Source organism: Rana temporaria, chromosome 3 (assembly GCF_905171775.1).
Source record: "Rana temporaria chromosome 3, aRanTem1.1, whole genome shotgun sequence".
NCBI lineage: Eukaryota > Metazoa > Chordata > Amphibia > Anura > Ranidae > Rana > Rana temporaria.
Genome location: NC_053491.1, coordinates 406,405,340 through 406,422,675, shown reverse-complemented (window position 1 = coordinate 406,422,675; position 17,336 = coordinate 406,405,340). Strand labels below are relative to the sequence as shown.

Here is a 17,336-nt window from a genome sequence, read left to right as displayed (position 1 = left end):
CGCCCCTTCAGGGCATAGGCCTGAAGCACAATCCGTCGGAACCACCTAGGAACGGTGGCCGACGAGACTGCCAGGCCCTCTTGTAGGGCCAGCCACCGACACGAACTGTGAGCCCGACTTCCGGAACGGAACCGTAACATATAAGTACACTCGTAGGGCCCGAACCACATCCAGAGGATGCAAAGTGGCCTCCTCCTGGCATTTCGGCCGAGGACATAAGGATGGAAGAACAATGTCCACCTCAATGTGAAAGCCGAAACGACCTTGGGGAGAAAAAACGGCTGCGGCCGCAGCACTACCTCATCCATACGGATGACCAAGCAGGGAGCCTTGCAAGACAAGGCCGCCAGATCAGACAGACACACGTCTGATCGAGGTAATTGCTACCAGAAACAAAATCACCTTTTGTGACAACAAAAAAACCTACCGAATGTCCTCAAAGGGAGCATCCCGAAGCACTGAAAATACTAAATTCAAGTCCCATGGGGGTAATGGAGGGCGCACCGGAGGGGCCACCTGCCAGACCCCCTGAACCAACGTACGCACCCAGGAGTGCAACGCCAAGGGTCGCTGCAAGCAAAAACAGCCAGAGCAGAAATCTGGCTCCTAACCGTACGTAAAGCGAGAGCCTGAACCACTCCCTGCTGCAAAGACAGCAGAATCCTGTACACAACGCATGTACGAGAGTGCCAGTTCATCTTCCCACACACAGAGATGTAGGCCTTCCATGTATGAGGGAAAAAAAACCTACGTGAGGTAGACTTCCGTGCACGCAGCACGGTAGAGACCACCGAGCCCAACAGGCCTCGATCCTTAAGCACCTGGTTCTCAACAGCCACGCCACTAAGGCCAGTGGCTGTAAAACAGGGTGGAAGATTGGACCCTGTAACAGAAGATCAACTCCCAGGGGAAGACGCTAGGGGGCGTCTGCCACCAGACGCATTAGGTCCGCGTACCAGAAGCGACGCGGCCAATATGGGGCAATCAGGACTGATAGAATCCCTACAGCTTCCACTCTGCGCAGCAGGCGAGGAAGAAGCTTCCGAGGAGGGAAGGTGTAAAGTAGGCGACAGTGACCCCTAGGAGCCACCAACGCGCTTGACGCGTCCACCCACGGGTCCTTAAACCTGGCCACGAACCGTGGCACCTACCGATAGAGACGGGACGCTAGAAGGTCCACGTCCGGAGTGCCCCACTTTCGGCACAGACCCCGAAACACCTGCGGGTGGAGAGACCACACTCCTTGGCCCAGTGCAGTTCGACTTAGGAAGTCGGCTAGCCAATTCCGTACTCCCGGAATGTACCCGGCAGATAAAGCCGGAACGTACCCTTCGGCCCACCGAAAGGATGTGCGCGACCCCCGTCGCTGCAACAGAATTCCGTGTGCCTCCCTGATGATCAACCTACGCCACGGCCGTGGCGTCATCGGACAGGATCCTGACCTGTCGACCCTGTAGATCCAGGGACCACCTGGCAAGGCAAAGCTTGATTGCTCGGAGCTCCAGAACGTTGATCAGTAGGCAGGACTCCACCTGAGTCCAGTGCCCCTGGGCTGACTGGGTGCCCCAAGCGCCCCTCCCCAACCGGTAAGGCTGGCATCCGTCGTGACCACTGTCCAGTGGCCTGCAGAAAAAAACGACTTCCCAGCCCGAAGCACCGGAAACACCAGCCACCACACCAGGGGAGACATGATCAGATGACTCAATTGAATCTGGTAATCCAGAGATGACGGAAGCTAGTCCCATCATGACAGCAATTCCCTCCAAAGTACCCTGGCGTGAAATTGGACATACGGAACCGCCTCGAAAGAGGCCACCAACAGACCGAGAACCTTCCTGCAGAACCGCAGAGATGACCGTTTCTGGGTCGGCAACTGCTGCACAGCAGATAGCAGAGTCTGAATTTTTTTCCCAGACGGAATCAACCCTGATTTCAGGACAATCCAGAAACCAGCCGAACACTCGGAGAGCCTGACGTGTGATAGACACGGCTCCACCAATGCAGAGCTCGAAGAAGCTCGTAGGAGAATGTCGTCCAGACATCCCATGATAACAAACCCCCGCTGTCACAGCCGGGCCAGTATCGGGACGAGCACCTTGGCCAAAACCCGCCGAATGGGAAGGACACCAATTGAAAATGAATGAAATGAGTGATAATAAGTGCGCTGTGTGGGTATGGAGGGATAGGGCAAGGAACCAATTTCAGGTAACTGCAGCAGTGCCCCCTAGGTTTAAAATATCGATAGCGCGAGAGCTCTTCCATTGCATTATACCAATTGAAAATGGTCCCCCCTGACCGCAAAGCACAGAATCTCTGGTGCTTTGAGGATACGCGAACATGTAGGTACACGTTCATGACATCCAAGGATGCCAAAATGGAGTGCCGCTATTACCAAGCGAATCGACACCACCTGAAAGTTTGCACCTTGACAAAACAAACGAGGGACTTGAGGCCCAGGATCGACCGGGCCCCATCCTCCGTGGTGACACAAACAGAATGGAGTAAAACCCCTGAGACCATTCCAACGAGGGAACTGGCACAAGCACTCCCCTGACCAGAAGATCCTGGACAGCCCCTGACAGAGCCAACCGGCGAACCGGAGGAGGCCGGAGGGAAAAAAACCTGTTGTTTTGGCAGACAAGAGAGAAACTCAATCTCGTACCCCAAGGAAACCACTTCGCAACCCCAACGGTCGGAGAGGAGAGACCTCCACCAAGCCACGAATGTGCGAAGCCAGTCTGCCACCCGAGACACGGGCGGGAGCAGTCCCACAGGCGGAAGCAGGTATGTCCGCAGACTTGTTAGGCATGCGGCATCAGGTGCGCTGCTACCCCGCGGCGGGGATTTAAGCACCATGTAGACCTACCCCCACCGCACAGGGCGGGCAAAAAAATGCTCGGAGGTAGTCAAGGAGGGTCCTTGCGTAGGGCAAGGTCCCAAGCCCTTCCCAGACTGTGGGAACAGCATGTGCTTACCACTTGTGGCATCCACAATGATGCCACCCAGGGAAGTCCCAAAAAGGACCGTTCACCCTTAAAGGCCATCACCAAGGCCTCCTTAGAGGACTAGTCCGCAGACCAGCTCTTCAGCCACACAAGGCGGCGCAGAACCCTGCATAGATGGAAGCTCCGGAACGTATCCATGGCTGCCTCGCAGTGAAAATTCAGACCCCGAACTATCGTTCAGCCAGGTCCCAAGAGGACTCGGAAGCGTCCCCTTCTTCCAGCTCCTGCAGCAGGAGCTTCGCCCTGTCAGTCGGGGCCTGACCAGGGCCCCGGCCACAGGCGGCCTCACCGCCGAACCCACCACCGTGAATAGGGAGCGGGCCACGGCCTCCACTCTCCAATCAGTGGGATCCTGAAATGCAGGAGCCCCTTCCACAGGCAACGTGGTGGCCCTGCACAGTCTGGACATAGGGGGTCCACTGGCGGAGGAGAGACCTACTTTTTTTTTTATTATTATTAAAAGTCCCCCTCAAGGGGGTAATGGGTTGCAACATTTTTTGACAAACTTTTTGCGGTGCATCCCATTCCTTGCATAACATATTGTCCAAATAAGGAACACAAGGAACATTTCAGCGGTGCGTGGCCGTCTGCGGAATCCAAAAGGTACTGACACGGTGGTGTCTCCGCCACATCCTCAATTTTTAGAGTCTCACGCACCGCAGAAAAACAAGAGCTCCAACAATTCTTGCTGACACTGCAGCAGAGACATCCTCACTATCCATGCGGGTCAAGCCCGCAGCCTCTGACATACCAGAACCAGATTCCATGTCAGAGACATCCCCAGAAGCAGGCTCAGGGAGGGGGCGCTTTTTTAACCCCCATCCGGGCACTAGCTGCTTCAAAACTGGCAAGAAAAACCAGGATAGCCAACCTAACAGATGTGGCAGGGGAAGGAACGCTAAGGGTTAACTCAGGCCTAGTGTAGAGGGAGACCTGGCTCAGGTTCCATATCGCCAGCGCTGAGACACCCCCCCTGCAAGGCAGGACAAAAAAATCCCCACTGGTCACCTCCTTGCAGCTAATGGAGAGCATGGTACTCACCACCCCACCCGGTGCAGCGCGGTCCGAGAAGGACAAGGTGTGTAGAGAAGCCGTGCAGCGCTGTGTCTGTTTTCCCCTAAGACACATCCACGGTGTTTTCAGCGCCAAAAGCCGCCACACGAGGCAGACGAAAAAATTAAGATGGCCGCCGAATGCGGAAAAAACAGCATAGGACCACAAGAAAATGGCCGCAGGGCTATATAAGGCTAGGCTCTGGCAAAATGGCCGCCATGTCGCAGATTTAAAAAGACAGTGACACAGCAACTGTCACACAGAAAAAACACCTCACAGCACACTGCAAAGGCCCAGAAGTGAACACCACAGCCCCCTGCAGTGACACACACACACACAGCCCCTGCTACACCCGGGCCCAGTGACATGAGCCCCAGAAAAAAAAACCCTCACAGCAGTCACCCAAAAGGGAAGGAAGGAGAGGAATAAGGGAGAGAGGAAAGCAGGGAAAAAAACCCTCAGTCGACCTCCCAAGGGAAACATTCCAGACAGACCACTTACCTGAGTAAGAGGCCACTACTTACCCGTCCTGCGACTACCTGGCTGGAGGTATCCCAGACAGAACCAACGTCCGTGAACGGCATGGCTGTCGGCCAGACACACTGTGACAAAGCCATAAAAGACCGGTCATATGTGTGCCCTAGAACCGAAGTTCCCCGGCCTCCCCTGGAGCAACTGGGCCTGTCGTGGACGTCCCAAAGCTAAGCTAAGGGCTGGCACACGCTCGATGGCTGAACCTGAGGGGACTACAAGGGTCGAGGACCCAGTCTGTCACCCAGTCGGCTGTTGATAGAAGAATCACAGGATTAAAAAAATGCAGGAACAAAAATAATAAAAGCGAGAAAAATCGCAAGAAAAAAACTTGAGTCCAGGACTCTAGAGAGAGCCAGACTCTCCTGTCGTTAGGCAGAAAAAGACTGAGGCTCCTAGAGCAGGGTGTGGGTTATGCCTAGGGGAGCCACGCCCCCTGGGAGGAGCGGCACGAAAGAAAGGTTTTAACACTTTAAGTGCTGTTAAATTCTGCCTAAATCTCCTGGTAGGAAGAAGCATAACCCTAATGTCAATGAAGGCTGTGTCCGTCTATGAACGGAAGAGAAAGAGGGTTTTGGGGACTTTATATGAAGCAATGACCAAAGAGGCCATGTGCCTCCATCCCTGTCTACTTGAGAACGAATAAAGGGTGGGACTTTGAATGAAGCACGCTGCTGTGACTGGGTAAAATGATCAATATAAAATGTATTTATGGATTCATATATATCTTAGTGTGTCAAAATACAATACAGTAATACATGATACAAATGGCTGTTCTCCCTTTGAAAATGTGTGTATATATATATATATATATATATATATATACATATATATATATATATATATATACACACACACGTACATGTTGCAATATTTCATCATGTCACAGTACAGTCGTGAATAGTTAGATGAATATGTAACCTGTAGGCTCTCTAATCTACATGTTTCATAATTTAGATAAAAATGGCATAATAGTGAAAAATTCATATATAGGAGCTTGTAAATACATGATTGATTTAATACGACATCCAAAAATCTTGACGCATTTTGTGGATCTAATCCACTTCCTCAGGAGCAGGTGTGTGATGTATATAAAACAGCTGTGTGTTGACAATGTGATAGAGAGCTAGGAGCCCACTGGGGGCATCATGTCCAGAAGAAGTGGCAATGTAGTCCGTGACAGCAACCCAACCAAAGCATCATCCAAGATAGGCAAATCCCCAAATAGTGACCAGGGGTAGTATCAACACCATCTCTAGAGGTCATCTCTTATGTAGAAACATAGGAACCAAAATTCAAAGGTAGTGCATAGTGTCCAAAAGGAGGGAAAAAAAATTCTGGTTGGTTGCACTATGCACTTCCTTCGGATCTTGGTTCCTATGTTTCTACATAAGATGTCCTCTAGAGATAGTGTTGTTACTAACCCCGTTCACTATTTGGGGATCACACTCTTATGGATATTGCCCATCTTGAATGATGCTTTGGTTGGGTTGCTGTCCCGGACTAAATTGCTAGACCGACCATTTTTATCATGTATTACTATATTGTATTTTGACACACACAGATATATATGAACCAATATATAAATTGTATATTGACCATTTTACCCAGTCCCAGCCACATGCTTTATTCAAAGTCCCACCCTCTTTTTTTGCAGTCACAGGGATGAGACAAACCATTTAATGCTGACAAGTAGGGATGAGCCGGATACCACCCCGTTCGGTTCGCACCAGAACCTGCGAACAGACCAAAAGTTTGTGTGAACTTTAGAACCCTGTTAAACCCCGTTAAAGTCTATGGGACTCGAACGTTTGAAATCTAAAGTGCTAATTTTAAAGGCTAATATGCACGTTATTGTCCTAAAAAATGTTTGGGGACCTGGGTCCTGCCCCAGGGGACATGTATCAATGCAAAAAAAGTTTTAAAAACGTAAGTTTTTTCGGGAGCAGTAGCTTGAAGTTAATAATGCTTAAAGTGAAACAATAAAAGTGAAATATTCCTTTAAATTTCGTACCTGGGGGGGTGTATAGTATGCCTGTGAAGTAGCGCTTGTTTCACGTGCTTAGAACTGTCACTGCACAAAGTGTCATTTCTGAAGGGAAAAAAGTCATTTAAAATCACTCGCGGCTATAATGAATTGTCGGCTACCGGCAATACCAGGCCACATGCCCTCAACACTGGGAGGATGCTTTGGGGGTCTGTGACCCCTCAAAGCACCATGTCCCCATGTTGATGGGAACAAGAGCCTCATCACCACAACCCTTGCCTGCTGGTTGTGGGGGTCTGCGGGCGGGGGACTTATCGGAATCTGGAAGACCCCTTTAACAAAGGGGCCCCCCAGATCTCTGCCCCCCCATGTGAATTGGTAATGGGGTACATTGTACCTCTACCATTTCACTAAGAAAGTGTAAAGAATTGTAAAAAAAAAAAAAAAACACATTGTGTAGAAAGTCCTTTATTAAAAAAATAATAATAATTCAGCAGTGGTAATCTACTCTCGGTCTCTGCTCCAACGCTGTCGGTATCCTACGATGGGTGATTTCCTCTCCTCCGGGGTCCAGCGATGAGAAGATCTTCTCTTCATCCAGGTCCGGGATCCAGCGATGCAATGTCCATCCAGCGCACGCATTGTCTGTCTTCACCTGAGACAGCCCGGTGCAGGACGTGGCTCAGCCAGTGACAGCTCTTATGTAGGTGAGGGCAGGGCCACCCGTCACGTGACCCCATCCTCCTCTGACGCAAGGGAAAGCCCAGGTTTCCCCAGTGACGTGCGGGTGACCCCGCCCCTCTGATGTAGCCGTTACATCAGAAGGGGGTGGGGCCATCTGTCACATCACTGGGGAAGACTGGGCTTTCCCTTGCGTCAGAGGGGGACAGGGTCACGTGACGGGTGGCCCATCCTCACCTACATAAGAGCTGTCACTGGCTGAGCCGCGTCATTCGCCAGCTGTCTCCGGTGGAGACAGGCGATGCGTGCGCTGGATGGACATCGCATCGCTGGATCCCGAACCTGGATGAAGAGGAGATCTTCTCATCGCTGGACCCCGGCTGAGAAGAGATCACCCGTCGCAGGATACCGACATCGCTGGAGTGGAGACCGAGAGTGGATTACCACCGCTGGAATATTTTTTTTAAATAAAGGACTTTCTCCACAGTGTGTGTACCCCATTACCAATTCACATAGGGGGGGCCAGGATCCCCTTTATTAAAGGGGTCTTCCAGATTCCGATAAGCCCCCTGCCCGCAGACCCCCACAACCACCGGGCAAGGGTTGTGGGGATGAGGCCCTTGTCCCCATCAACATGGGGAAATGGTGCTTTGAGGGGTCACAGACCCCCAAAGCATGTTCCCAATGTTGAGGGCATGTGGCCTGGTACGGTTCAGGGGAGGGGCCGCTCTCTCGCCCCCTCTTTTCCAGTGGCCTGCCAAGTTGCGTGCTCGGAGAAGGGCTTTTTTTTTTTTATGAATGACTTTTCTCTGAATTGCCAGGAGCCGACAATTCATTATAGCCGCGAGTGATTTTAAATGACTTTTTTTCCTTCAGAAATGACACTTTGTGCAGGGACAGTTCTAAGCATGGGAAACAATCGCTACCTCACAGGCATACTACACACCTCCCCTAGGTACGAAATTGAAAGGAATATTTCACTTTTATTGTTTCACTTTAAGCATTATTAAAATCACTGCTCTTGAAAAAAATGCAGTTTTTAAAACTATTTTTGCATTGATACATGCTCCTGGGGCAGGACCCAGGTCTCCAAACACTTTTTATGACAATAACGTGCATATTAGCCTTTAAAATTAGCACTTTAAATTTCTCCCATAGACTTTTACAGGGTGTTCCGCGGCTTTTCGAATTTGCTGCGAACACCCCAAATTGTTCGCCGAACAGGCAATGTTCGAGTCGAATATGAGTTCGACTCGAACTCAAAGCTCATCGCTACTGACAAGGCTGCTTACAATGGTCACTTTTTATTCATGTGTATTGCAAAAAAAAAAAGTTTGCTGTAACTTCTTATAAAGTATTAGCTGGAGTTCAGCTGCATGTATTTAAATCATCTAGTACTAAGTTCTAACACTCCCCTCTCCCCAGACTGGCAATGTTGCTGTCTAAATCTGCCACCCATGCTCATTCATCCACCACAGTGGTGTCTGCACCTCCCTTCCCACCTAAAACACTTACCTGACACCACTCCAGCACTGTCCCTGCTCTCTTCCTGCATGGGATTTACTGAGAGCAGCGGAAGCCACTGGCTGCTGCTGTCAGTCAGTCAAAACTTGTTACGAGGGAGTGGGGGGGCTGGGACAAGCCATTCTATATGTGTCTATGGATGCACACAGCCAGGCTGAGGAAAGAGCGTCCAGGTGTGCCTCCATAAGAAGCAGCTTCCTATGGTGGCACACCAAGAAAAGGGGTAGCCAAGAGTACTGCCGGGGGACACCAGAAGAGAAGGGAAGTATAACCTGTTTGTTTAAAAAAAAAAAAAAGCTTTACAATAACTTTAATCTGGTTATATAAATATCGAAATTTAGCCCCATAAGTTGTCTGTAACACAAGATGAGCCATCCAGTAAGACCTTGTTCACATGGGTGTAAACCCGATTTATGAAATTTGAGCTGGGCACATATATCTGCAGCATTTTGTTATCTCTCTTAAAAGCGCTATGTCCGGTAGCAGCCTCCTGCTCTGTTCTTGGGTTATCAGCCTGATAACTCCTGACAAGTTCTCTGTCACAAATGATAAAAGCAGCCGGAGTTGTGTTGGGGAGGATGCTATAAATAGATTAGCAGAGCCCTGAACGATTCAAGGGACAGAGCTGAAAGTCTCCAACTTATATATAGCAACAGGAGCTCAGTACGACAGCACGGCCCTGGAAGCAGGACGTGCGTGTTATAGCTCCAGGCGGGTAGGCTCTCACCCAGCTCTCCAGCATCAAGGATTCAGCTCCATACTCTTCCTACGGATTTACCAGTCTTTGTGCTTTGTTTTGTGTGCCATCTGACACAGTCTCTTTCCCCCAGCCCCCCCCCCTTCTCAAACAATAGCCTACCCACCCACAATCTGACTCCTATTTTATCTCCCCAGCGGCTTACCTGTAAGCTCAGGCCGTATAGGACAGACCCGCGGCTGCGGCCTAATACTGCCAGTCTCCCACCGTTCCTTCCTTCCTTTCTTTTCCTCCAGCTTCATCCCGCAGGTCTGTCAGCCACCGCTCTCCCCGGTGTGCCCTGGAGCATTGAGAAAGGTAGGTGCCCGCCCCCACGACATTCCGCGGCCGCTTTTCAGGATAGGCCGCGGCCTAGCAGCAAACGGAGCAGGCCACTCATCACCCCACCTCCGTAGTTTGTTCCCCAAACACCCCTCTGCCCTGAGCAGGCTAGGCGGTCACCCTGAGCCGACGGCCCTCCACCCCCCAGCGGGAAACACCGTGGCTCGGGCCTACCATCGTCCCGGCGGCCATCTTGGTACACCCGGCAATAGTATCATGAGCACCACACCCTTACCTCCCTTAGCCACTACCGCTGGATTCACAGGATATCGACCCAGCGATTAGTAGGGACCACCCCTACACATAAAGTAATATAAATATAAAATAATAAAGAGCCCTCCCTAAGAGGTTCTGCAGCAGGAGGGTTAGATTGGGGGGCCCCAATCGTACCGCCGTCGATCATCATTAACAGCACTGTCCATCAATCAGTCACCACCGTCACCAACTACCAGAGATTTTTACAGCTAACCATCTCGTCATCATCTGCGTTTTTTGGGATCATGATCAACATCAAATATTCAGCAAAAAACATTTGTGGCCTAAGGAACACCGCCGCAATATTACCAGACGCCATTAAAAACAATACTACCGAAAGAACATTTGTTAAGAACCCATCGACGGCCGACTATCAAAAATAGGAAGGCACCATCGCCATTTACAACATTTATCATGCGCCCTGATCAACGCAAGATCCGCAGTCAAGCATAGACAAGAAATTCACAACTTCATCACCGAACACAACATAGATTGCCTTTTCAACACTGAAAGCTGGCTGACATTGGATTGTATCACCATTCTAGGAGAACTGGTGCCAGAGAAGTATGGTATCTTAACCGAAAACAGAAGTGGGCAACGAGGAGGAGGCCTGGCAGTGATTTACAAGTCTTACCTCGCAATTACCAAGCCAGATCTACAAAGTTCATTACCGTTTATGGAAACACTTAGAACATTAGCGGCACGACTGGTAACAGGAAAAAAAACCCTGGGAATCAATTACCCCCTCCCTGAGGTCCCTCTATTGGCTGGCCGTAAAGGACCGAGTCACATTTAAGGCCCTGTGCCTGACGCACAAATGTGTTCCAAGGAACCCCCCCCCCCCCCGATATCTACTACAAATCCCCAAGGCCCGCTACAAGACCAAAGGAGAACGAAGATTTGCAGTCCAAGGACCCCGACTGTGGAATTCATTACCAACTAATATCCGAACAGAAGTGAATCACCTCGCCTTTAGGACAAAAACTCAAGACCCATCTTTTCTGAAGGCTAAACAGAAGGAAATGGATACCGAGCGCCTTGAGGCGATTCAGTTCGCATTTGTATCGCTATATAAGTTATTCACTCACTCAACTATGAGGATAGGGGGTGTGTGTCTTTCCTCCAATCAGCTGTCTTGGCTGTATTCCCAGATTTCACTGCAGTGCTAACCAGGAAAAGAAAATTATCACGACAGTATATAAAGCTGAAGACAGCAGATATACATGTAAAACTTATGTAGGGAGATTTGTTTCATCTCTGTGTATAATCCGAGGCTGTTCACTTCACTGGGTATATATGTGAGGGTTTACATCTACTTTAAAGTGTTTGTTACCCTAAAAAAAAAAAAAAGATCCTGTTCCCTTAAATCAGGTTATACAGCACAGTGCTTGTGCCGTGTAATTTGGCCCCTGTATCACCTAAAAAACCTGGCTATACCCTCCCCTCTGTAAACTGCCCACAGTTTATCATGGCTGCTGAGCCCTGGCACAGTTTATGTGCCTCCGTCATCCGCAGCCCTGCTCCGTCCTCCGCCTGTCTGCTTGCGTCAGTTCCCACCCCATCCCCTCTGTAACATAACAATATATGTCCCTGTGTTACATAAAAATCCTGCCGATTTGTACCTCATTTCAGAGCGTCTCCCGGCGCTTTCTCTTCTCCAGCTGACATCAGCGGCAGTGCTTGGCCCCGCCCGTTTTACATGTATGTCTTCTGTCTTCAGCTTTCTACACAGTTTATAAAGTGTTACACATTTTGTTTCCTCATTCAGCATTGGGAGGGGAGTCTGGGCATACACTGTGTGAGCTGATTGGAGGAAAGGCACACACCCTTCTATCCACATAGGCAGAGGAACTAAGAAACTTGCAGAGCTGCACTGTGAATAAACAAGCTCTTTGCTTATCCATCTCTAAGCACCCTCCCTGACACAAATTTACAGCTGCTTTCATCATCTGTGTCTGAGAACTTGTCAGAAGTTATCATGCTGATAACAGAGAAACAGAGCAGCAGAAAGACACACCGCTCATAGCTTTGGAGAGAGATAAGTGAACACTACAGATATATGTGCCCAGGTCAGATTTCATGAATGGGGTGTACAACCGCTAAGTACACCTGTGTGAATGAGGCCCAACACTGCACAGAAAGAATGAGAATCACTTGCAAAGTTCACTACCCCAGAGTCAGACTCCAAGTAAAAGTACATACCAGCTTGATTTACAGAAAATGGAAAGTGCCATTGTTTTAGGATAACAAACCTCTTTTTGTGTTGGCTTTTTAATAAATAATCCTTAAACACACAGGAAGAAAAACTAAGAACTTTGCAAGAACAGGAAACAAAGAAGCTACAGCGACTGGAAGAAGAGCACAGCATGGAGGCTGAGCAGTGGAAGGAGCGTCTGAGGCTGAGTAAAGAGGTATCTCTAAACTTTGTAAATCCAGTGCCTATTTATGTTAAATGAAGGAAGGGAAAAATGGCGGTGCTGTCTTTCACACATTCTTATATTTAGTTTCATGAAGGCTGGATTTAAACTTTTGTGCTTTGTCACCCAAACGTGTGTTAAAATGTGTTACTTGAAAGCAGCCTATTTCAACAAACTCCAGTGTAAGAAAAAATGTTTAATTTATTCATAAATGATTTAAAGGTTGACAGAAATAGTGATATCTACTTCATACCAGGATATAGAAACTTTACAAGACCTCAATGAAATAAAGGAGGTGAGCAACTACATGGCAAATGAGGTTTAATGTTGAAAAATGTAATGTAGTGCACATCGGGGCTAAAATTATGAATGAAAGTTACTTGCTAAGGGGAGAACTTTTGGGGAATCCAGGATGAAAAAGGATCTGGGGGTTCTGGTAGATCACAGGCTCAGCAATGGCATGCAATGCTAAGCTATATCAAGCCAGATAGCATGCATAAAAGGGGTATAAAAGGGTATAAAACTAAAATTCTACCACTGTACAAAACTCTGGTCTGGCTGCATCTTGAGAATGCCATCCAGTTCTAGGCACCAGTCCTCAGGAAGGATGTGCTGGGATTGCAGAAAACCAGAGAAGGGCAACAAAGCTAATAAAAGGGAATGAAGGACCTCAGTTATGAGGAACGACTACTGTACAAGCGTTAAATGTATTCTCCCTGGAGAAGAGATGCTGAAGAGGGGAAATGATAGCAATATACAGTACAAATACCTCAATTGGGATTCTAGCATAGGGCAAAAACTATTCAACTTCAGGTAGCTTAACCACTTGAGTCTCAACGACATACCTGTACGTCGCTGGAGTTTAATCAGTTATACCCGAACGATGCCTGCAGTTTTTCATTTGGCGCTCTTGTAAAAACAATTCTAGCAGCCAACTAGCTAGCTGCTGGATTCCTTTTACAAGCAGTGGGAGGGGACGCCCCCTCCCACCAGCCACCTTCCACGGCTTTCTCAGGCTATTCAATGAAATTGGAGAAGCAGTTTGACCTTAACCTCTTCACGCTGGCGCCATCCGCCTTATAAGAGGTTTATGCAGCCGGGGCTGAAGAGATTGTGACTGCCATGATTGGCAGTCACGTGATCCGAAAACTTTCATAGGGGGCCGGTAACTGTCAAGAGCAAGCACTGCGTGTGCTTTCAGTACAGCTGTATGAACAGCAATTTACGCAAATATGCAGCCCCTCAGTGCCATGAACTTAGAGGCCACATATTTGCATGCAGCTAGCGCCAAGGAGTTAAGCTGCGTAGTGGGGTTCTTTAATGTCAGAGTGGTAAGGATGTGGAACTCCCTTCCACAATCAGTGGTGTCAGCGAGACGTGTCGATAGTTTAAAAAAAAAAATAAAAATCTTAGATGGGCAATTTAACAAACGTAATATATAGTGATGTGGGAATTGGTATTGACAAAGATACACTACCACAAAGGTTGAACTGGATGGACTGGTGCCTTTATTCAACCTCACCAACTCTAAGAAGCCCAACATGCTAATTTCTTAATCAAGTATTGTGGGACACAGCGGCGTGTTATTACTTGGGGTGTCCCAAAGCACTGAACATGAGGGGTGGGCAATAGCAACATGGCCCCCATGCCCAAAACCAGAATAAGTAAAAATCCACTATAAAGTCATCTGCAAGACCTTTTTAATCTAAAAAAAAAAAAACCCCTATTCGATATAAAGAGGATATACAAAAAGGTAGGAGCATGACATTAAACTCCTATGAAAAGTGTTACATTAACCACTTAAGACCCGGACCTTTATGCAGGTAAAGGACCTGGCCAGTTTTTGCGATTCGGCACTGCATCGCTTTAACGGACAATTGCACTGGTCGTGCGATGTGGCTCCCAAAATTGGCGTCCTTTTTTCCCACAAATAGAGCGTTCTTTTGATGGTATTTGATCACCTCTGCCGTTTTTATTTTTTGCGCTATAAACAAAAATAGAGCGACAATTTTGATTAGAAAAGAAATCTATATTTTTTACTTTTTGCTATATTAAAATACCCCCAAAAAAAGATATAAAAAAAAAAATATTCCTTAGTTTAGGCCGATACGTATTCGTCTACATATTTTTGGTAAAAAATTTAAATAAAAATCGCAATAAGCTTTAACGATTGGTTTGCGCAAAATTTATAGCGTTTACAAAATAGGGGATAGATTTATGACATTTTCATTAATTAATTTTTTTTTTTTTTTACTACTAATGGCGGCGATCAACGATTTTTTTTTCGCGACTGCGACATTATGGCGGACACATCGGACAATTTTGACACATTTTTGGGACCATTGTCATTTTGACAGCAAAAAATGCTATAAAAATGCATGGTTTACTGTGAAAATGACAATTGTAGTTTAGGAGTTAACCACTAGGGTGAGCTGTAGGGGTTATGTGTGACCTCATATGTTTTTCTAACTGTAGGGGGGCAGGGCTGGACGTGTGATGTCATTGATCGTGTTTCCCTATATCAGGGAACACACGATCAATGAAGCTGCCACTGAAGAACGGGGAAGGTGTGTTTACACACACACCTCCCCCTGTTCTTCAGCTCCTGTGACCGATCGCGGGACACCGGCCCGCGATCGGGTCCCGCAGCTTCGGACCGGGTCACGCGCCCACGGCTGGGCACTTAAAGGGGACGTACAGGTACGTGCCTGTGCCCAGCCGTGCCATTCTGCCGGACGTATATCTGCAGGAGGCGGTCCTTAAGTGGTTAAACAATTGTCCTAGAAAGAGGCTTTCAGAATATCCAAACAAATAAAACCGTTTTTGAAAAAGAAAAAAAAGGGGGAACGCCATATATACACACACACACACACACACACACACACATGTTCTATTAGGACATATAACCATAGGCAGAAACAACCTTATGCAAAACTAGTAACGCTCATTCAGTTGCTGGTTCTTCCTTCAACAATGTCAATGCCAGGCATCTGCAAGACCTTTTCACCAAAACTGCCTTCCCCAGATTTATGAACATACACCTGGGAAAAACTAGCAAACACGTGGACACATAACCAGGTAGCAGCCTTAAAAACGTAAACAGAATTGTGATCGAAAAAAAAAAAAAAAAAAAAAAAAAAAAAAAAAAAAATCGCCCACAAATCACTGACACACCTGGTGGAAAGGGCATTGACAAGGAAAGGAGGAATCTTGCCCTTGATACATAGGCCTGAGAAATGAGCCGACGAATCCTATAAATAAATGGATCAAGAAGTAGCCTCATCTTAGCAAAGACCTTCAGGTGGAAGAAACAGACTGTCAAAAGCTATAGACTTCTGATAATTTAGAACATCTCAAACCACATCCAAAGAGTGGAGCAATGTCTTCATGGAAAAAAAAGAAAGATGATCAAGGCCTCAACACCACCTTAACCTGGTAAAGAATCAGAAGAGCTTTCTTGCAGGGGAGAGCAGCCAGCCCTAAGACCCTTAACGTAACGCAGCCAGAAAAACAACTTTGCACACAAGAAGCAACAAAGTGTTCTCTTGGATAGGGTGAGACAAGATTGTAAAAGTGACATCAATTTAAGGTCCCATGGAAACAAAGAGGTCGCACAGGCAGAATAGTCTTCATGACACCCTGCGCAAAGGCTTTTAGCTAGGAATGAGCTGCAATAGGGTTTCTGAAACGGAATGACCAAAAAACAAAGTTGGGGATTGAACTTGCAAGCCACATACCAGGCAAAATAAGCCTTCAATGAATAGTAACACTATCCTGGAGGTTGTCTTATCTAGCACAGAGAAGGGTAGAAATTACAGTCAGAAAACATGGCAACGCTACAAACTGGTAACGTGTTGGCGAGACTGGAAAATCCTGGATGTGCAGGTAGGCATCTTCCTGATGTCCAAGTAAATAAAACCCACCGGTAAAGCAAAGCAATCACTGTATAGGTAAATTAGAACCTGAATTTCCATATCCTCAGAAATTTGGCAAGATCTTGAGGTACAGAATAGGCCAGATGTCTCCTATTTGCATTGAAACTGCAAAGTTGGTATAGAAGCCAAGAGATCTCGCTTCTTCTGGCACGTGTGTAATGACCTAAAGAAAGCACCCTTTCCAGAGCAGCAAGGAAAACAGCAAATGTTTGTGGCACTGAAGGTATTATTGAGCACATAAAGCAAGTTTGTAAACTCTGGACATCACATGGCAGACCCAGTTGTCCATGATTTCCAGAGTACAGACAGCTGCAAAGAGTACTTGACTCCAGACCCAGTAGACTTAAGGTTACAGAACTGGAACATAGGCTTCTGTTGAAAGCCCAAGGCTTGCTGCCCACAAAGGAAAACATTTCTCGGATTCCAAAAGGTGCCACCCGGTCATCACCCATCTCCTTTAGGGACAAGAGCATGCTTCTACCCAGTCACCTTCTGAATGAAGGCATCCAGGATAGTCCAAACAAGCGCTTGCCCTCAAAGGGCAGCCTTCTAAGTTTTTTCTTGCAGAGAAGTTTTGCTGACCAACATTTGAGCCATAGGATCCTTCTTAAATAGACAGACATGGTGTCCAACCTGAAAAGTATGGAGTCTGCCAAGGCATCCACCATGAAACTCAAAGCACTTTGAAAATCTTTCTGGAACTGCCAAATGGCAGCCTACACTTTGCCCAAATGTTGAGAACTTGACAAACTTCCAGGCCAGGTCCTCATCCACTGGGATAACCAGGATCTCATTCAAAAACAAAAATCATGGGTCAACAGCCAGAGAATCCCATTTCTTGTAGAATTCTCTCAATGGGGTACTTCTAAG

At 47.5% G+C, this 17,336-nt stretch overlaps 1 protein-coding gene across 1 annotated transcript in view; it reads left to right on the top strand.

Annotated features, from left to right (window-relative positions):
* The window catches only part of LOC120933008 (serine/threonine-protein kinase 10-like), a 112,327-nt gene that overhangs the window by 92,493 nt on the left and 2,498 nt on the right, over positions 1-17,336 (top strand). Inside the window, exon 17 of the mRNA XM_040345935.1 lies at positions 12,412-12,525. Within this exon, the coding sequence (XP_040201869.1) occupies positions 12,412-12,525 (114 nt within the window). The remainder of the gene's footprint in view (positions 1-12,411; positions 12,526-17,336) is intronic.